Here is a 6,000-nt window from a genome sequence, read left to right as displayed (position 1 = left end):
ACCCAGATTAGCTGACCTGGGCAGGTCCCCACTGTGGATTAGCTGACCTGGGCAGGTCCCCACCCAGATTAGCTGACCTGGGCAGGTCCCCACCCAGATTAGCTGACCTGGGCAGGTCCCAACTGCAGATTAGCTGAATTGGGCAGGTCCCAACTGAGATTAGCTGACCTGGGCAGGTCCCCACTGCAGATTAGCTGACCTGGACAGGTCCCCACTACGGATTAGCTGACCTGGGCAGGTCCCCACTGCGGATTAGCTGACCAGGGCAGGTCCCCACTGCGGATTAGCTGACCAGGGCAGGTCCCCACTGCGGATTAGCTGACCTGGGCAGGTCCCCACTGCGGATTAGCTGACCTGGGCAGGTCCCCACCCAGATTAGCTGACCTGGGCAGGTCCCCACTGCAGATTACTGACCTGGGCCAGTCCCCACTGCAGGTTAGCTGTCCTGGGCAGGTCCCAGCTGGAGGAAACCGAGGGCCTGGACTGATTCAGAGATGAAACTGTGATTGAGATCACACTGGAAAAAACCGGTTGGGGACTTAAAGTCACTGGATGGTGACCCTGCCTCAGGCATCTTCCAAGCTGGGGGCTCATGGCCAGATGGAGCCACAGAACCACAAGGTGATTTCCTTTAAGTGACCTGTTTTCACTACTTAGCACTGGGACATTTTTAGGCCATTTTGAAACTGCTTTCAGAGTTTGTCTTTTATTAGTCTTCCAAGAATATGAGCCTTGTGGTTTAAAGGCCCATCACCTGAAGGAAAACATTAATTCCACACTTGAGAACTCATCATATTCACCAGACTAGATGCCAAATGCACCAACATGTCTCCAAGGCCGTGGAGACGAGGAACGGGCCGGAATCAAGAAAGAAAGTGACTCTGGGGACCAGCGGGCTGGAGGGCAGCAGGGCGGGGAGAGGCAGCTCCCCTCCTTCCCCAAACCTTCATTTCTGCAGATGAACTCTCCACATCCATCTCCCATGGCTTCTCCCAACAGTGGGAGTTTTCCTTTTCCAGTAACACGGTAAATGCCGGCGAGGTTCTCCACCCTCCGACATAATATCATGGAGTGGGGCAGAGCTGGAAATGAATGAACCACATCAACAGTGTGGAAGAAATGGATTTGAAATCCCAAACACATATTTAAAGAAGGTTTAGAATCACATCCATTCATAAAGCCAAGATCATTTGCATAGAACTAAATCATGACTAATTCAGAACAAAAGAGGCTCTATCCGTGATAGGTTACGAAAAAAACTAACAAGGTAAAGCTTCAGTCATTCAATTATCTGGCATTGGGCAGACAAAATAAAAGAACATTTTAAAAGACACCAGACCGCATCCTTCTCCACGTTTGGACTCTGCAGTTGTTTGTTGCTACAAGACAGATACAGCACTGAGGAGGAGGATGGGGAGAAGGGGCTTTAATAAACATGTGCTAATACAGCCAAGGCCCCTGGAGCACCGTTCTCATTGAGCACCTTCCGTGCGGAAATCACGTGTGGAGCCTTTGGGACTGTGACTACAGCCCTCCAGCACCCACAACTATGTAACAGTTGGGGCCTCTGCAAACTCTGCAGGGAAGAAGGATCCATTCAATGGACAGTTTATGGCAAAACAGCCGAACAGCAATGTTGGTTAAACAGAAGAAAATATGACAAAAAACAGAGATACCAACCAAGCACTGATTTCTGACTGGTGGAAACAGCTGGTTCATCTCCTTCCCACACTTAAACAGGGTTAAGCTTTAACGACCACCATTATTAGGAGGTCTTCATAGAGATTCAACTAATAAAACTGCAAGCAATTCAAAGCCAGCTACTTTGCATAGAACTGGGAGCAAAATAAACACAAACGGCCCTGCCAGAGGCCCCACTTCCCCGTGGAGGTTTGACTTCCCTGTGGATGTTTCTCGTCTGTCTAAGCTTCACTCTTCCTGCCATCCTCCCAGGCTGTTCACAGAATTGCCCCCAGGTCTAAGGTCTTGAGAATGGCAGGACACCATCCAGATCTGGCTTGGCGCAGGTCCCCTGGGTTATCAGTGGGGCGATGCCTGAGGAACCCCCTCACCAGCAGCGCTCGTGAGGACCCTGCTGACAGGATCCCAGCCTGGAAAAGCGCCGAGCGGCTCTGGCACCGAGGAGGCTGGCCGTCTGCCACATCTGCATAAACTGGGTGATGGGTCTGCACGGTTCTGGCCAGCGGTGTGTGTGAGAGAGCCCGGTGGTCCTGTCCGGGTGGGCATGTGGCATCTGAGTCCACATGTCCCTTCAGGATGAAATGGGGAGGCTACGAGCCACATTCTGGGGCCAAACAGAAGGCCCGGGGAAAGGCCACGTGTAACGGGCCTCACTCAGAACAAAGCCGCCTTCTCCACAGGCCTCAGCGCAGAGCAAAGCAACTCACTTTGAGCCACGGCCCCAAACCGCTTATGGTCTGTAAATACACAGTCTTGTGTGGAGGAGCCCAGTAGGACTCTTCCGGAGGAACGGGCTTCATCAGCTCCTCTGACGCTACAGAGCACACAGCACGTGCCCTGCTCCTCCGGGCCGACCAGATGCTTATCTCGTGAGTGATCTAAATCATCCTAGAGTCAGAAGAAAACTCGAGATCATCTCATCGCTCTTCTCTGGATTTATGGTGTTCAGTCTTTGCAGCAAAGTGGTCTGTGAGTCTCTGACATGTCCCTTGGCTCCACTTTCTCTCTGATTTTGCACTTAGTGAATGCGGGCACGGCGCTGAGGGCGCGCTCCGCTCCGTATAGCAGCCAGCAGGCAGGTGCGAACAGGCGTCCAACGAGCGTGCCAATGAGCCAGAGGCAGGGGCTGGAACTGGCCGAATGGTGGCAAGAACTAAATTCTGAGCGAGTGTCACAGGAAGAACTTTATGTGTAAATGCTTATACAAGAGGTTTTCGGGTTGGTTTCAATGCATTTAAACCCACCGCTGAGTATGCAGAGCTGCCTGGATATGTGTAACCAAGATGCCGCAGGGTGCAGAGCAAGTCAGGAAGACGGGGGGGGGGGGGGGGGGGACATCCGGGTCCTGTGCAGCAGCAGCCCAGGGCCAGCGTCCCCGCGGATGCCAGCAGCTGGCCAAGGCACAGAACAGGCCTCTGGCCAAGAGTCTCAATGCCAGAAAATAGCCGACGTGAGGAAGAAAGATTAACTATGTTTTGGATGTCCAATCAGCAAAGCGGCTGAAAGCCAGGGTGTCAGAATAAGACAGTCAGGTGATACTAAAGATAGAACAGGTGTATGCTCGCATCTGACCCACAGCTTTGTTGTTCCTGGAATCAAGATGCACCTTAATCGATGCCAACAGAAGTCAAGCAGGGACGTGTTATTTCTGGCTGGGCAGGTGCAAACCCACATGCTCCCAGGACCACTGTCTGTAGGCCTGTTGGGTGCTTGGATACTTTGTATCTGTGTAATTGCGATTCCAATTGCAATCCCTGTTATAATTTTAAGTAGTTTCACAACATCTTCTGTCTGATGCAGTAAAATAAAAAGTTACTGTGTATGCAGTTGGCCACCCATCATGTGCCAGGCAACAAAACTAAAGAGAGTAGAAATTTCCAAATATCTCAGAGTATGTCACAAAATTTTCAAAATGAAAAGGGCTGACGTGACAAATTCTCGTAACACAAAGACCACATTTCAACCACTGAGCAGCTGACGTGGACAAGAGCCACTTAACTGTCCACCAAATCTGTCACGGGAACACAAGGAGCTGCACAACACACAAAGGAAAGGTCCGGTGCTGACCAACATCCCAGCATAATCACTTCTCACCTGAATGACGCAGGCCGAGGAGGCCAAGGTTTTCAGGAACGACTGTGGAAGGAGGAAGCAGCTGAGGAAGCCAGGGGGCAGTGGGGGCTCACGAAGGAGACAGAGAAGGAGACGGAACCAGCCCGCTCCCCACCCAGGAGGGCACTCCGCAGGCGGGGAGACCTGTTCCGCAAAGGCACAGCCCAGACCGGGCGCACGGACCCTTGCTGCCCGTCCACACTCTGGAGAAGCAGCACGAAGGCAGACACAGGAGCCCCCTCCAGAAGCAGCGGGTGCAGGGCCATAGGCGCACAGCACAGGCAGGCACGTGGAGGGGTTGCGTTCCAGGACAAATCTTGCCTGCTTCACCAAGACCGCAGTAACGCTGCCCTGATGTATCTGACGTCCTCCTTCTTAACAAGACAGGAGAAGCCACATTTCAATATGCCTCCTTGGTGCATCTCAAGTGATTATATATTTAAAAACCCAGCATCCTTTGGAACATTTTCAGTCTTACTTTCCTTCCTCACCTCTGCCTTCTACAATCACCCCAAACACCAGCCGATCTAGAGGAACTTAGTGTCCCACGGGAACGCACACAGGGTGTCAGCAACACCTATTTTTTTTTTTTAAATATAATTTGTTGTCAGGTTAGCTAACGTACAGCGTATACAGCGTGCCCTTGGTTTCGGGAACAGATTCCCATGATTCATCGCTTACATACAACATCTAGTGCTCATCCTAACAAGTGCCCTCCTCAATGCCCATCACCCACCCTCCTCCCCTCCAACTCCCCATCCCCCATCAGCCCTCAGTTTGTTCTTTGTATTTAAGAGTCTCTTATGGTTTGCCTCCCTCCCTCTCTGTTTGTAACTGTTTTCCCTCTTCCTTTCCCCCATGGTCTTCTGTTAAGTTTCTCAAGTTCCACATATGAGTGAAAACATATATCTGCCTTTCTCTGATGGACTTATTTCACTCAGCATAATACCTTCCAGTTCCATCCACGTTGCTGCAAATGGCAGGATTTCATTCTCGTTGCCAAGTAGTATTCCATCGTATACATAAATCACACCTTCTTTATCCATTCATCAGTTGATGGACATTTAGGCTATTTCCATAATTTGGCTATTGCTGAAAGTTCTGCTATAAACATTGGGGTACAAGTGCCCCTATGCATCAGCACTCCTGTATCCCTTGGGTAAATTCCTAGCAGTGTTATTGCTGGGTCATAGGGTAGGTCCATTTTTAACTTTTTGAGGAACCTCCACACTGTTTTCCGGAGCGGCTGCACCCAGTTTGCATTCCCACCAACAGTGCAAGAGGGTTCCCGTTTCCCCACATCCTCTCCAGCATCTATAGTCTCCTGTTTTGTTCATTTTAGCCACTCTGACTGGCGTGAGGTGATATCTGAGTGTGGTTTTGATTTGTATTTCCCTGATGATGAGTGATGTTGAGCATCTTTTCATGTGTCTGTTAACCACCTGGATGTCTTCTTTGGAAAAGCGTCTATTCATGTCTTTTGCCCATTTCTTCACTGGATTATTTGTTTTTTGGGTGAGTTTGATAAGTTCTTTGTAGATTTTGGATACTAACCCTTTATCTGATATGTCGTTTGCAAATATCTTCTCCCATTCCGTCAGTTGCCTTTTAGTTTTGTTGATTTTTTCCTTTGCAGTGCAGAAGCTTTTCACCTTGATGAGGTCCCAATAGTTCATTTTTGCTTTTGTTTCCCTTGCCTCCAGAGACATGTCAAGTAAAAAGTTGCTGCAGCTGAGGTCAAATAAGTTTTGGCCTGCTTTCTCCTCTAGGATTTTGATGGTTTCCTGTCTCACATTTAGGTTTTGTCCATTTTGAGTTAATTTTTGTGTACAGTGTAAGAAAGTGGTCTAGTTTCATTCTTCAGCATGTCACTGTCCAGTTTTCTCAACACCATTCGTTAAAGAGACTGTCTTTTTTCCATTGGATACTGTTTCCTGCTTTGTCAAAGATTAGTTGGCCATACATTTGTGGGTCCAATTCTGGGTTCTCTATTCTATTCTATTGGCCTGTGGTTTTTGTGCCAGTACCACACTGTCTTGATGATTACAGCTTCGTAGCAGAGGCTAAAGTCTGGGACTGTAACTATTAACTCTCTCCAAGGGAGAGGGCTGCCCAGGGGGCAAGGAGGAGGTGGAGCCTCACAGAAGAGGCCGGCCAGGGGATGCACCTGCAGCGAGGACAGACGCA

At 49.7% G+C, this 6,000-nt stretch overlaps 1 protein-coding gene across 1 annotated transcript in view; it reads right to left on the bottom strand.

The window, feature by feature from the left end:
• Nucleotides 1-625: 625 nt before the first annotated feature.
• Nucleotides 626-6,000, bottom strand: part of DYNC2I1 (dynein 2 intermediate chain 1) — a 70,395-nt gene continuing 65,020 nt past the window's right edge. The window contains exon 25 of the mRNA XM_081795115.1: nt 626-1,082. Coding sequence (XP_081651241.1) covers nt 947-1,082 — 136 coding nt within the window. The 3' untranslated portion in view covers nt 626-946. The remainder of the gene's footprint in view (nt 1,083-6,000) is intronic.

Source organism: Panthera onca, chromosome A2 (genome assembly GCF_046562875.1).
Source record: "Panthera onca isolate mPanOnc1 chromosome A2, mPanOnc1 haplotype 2, whole genome shotgun sequence".
In the NCBI taxonomy this organism is placed as follows: Eukaryota; Metazoa; Chordata; class Mammalia; order Carnivora; family Felidae; genus Panthera; species Panthera onca.
The sequence above is the reverse complement of the archived record's forward strand: the minus strand, read 5'-3'. Positions and strand labels throughout refer to the sequence as shown.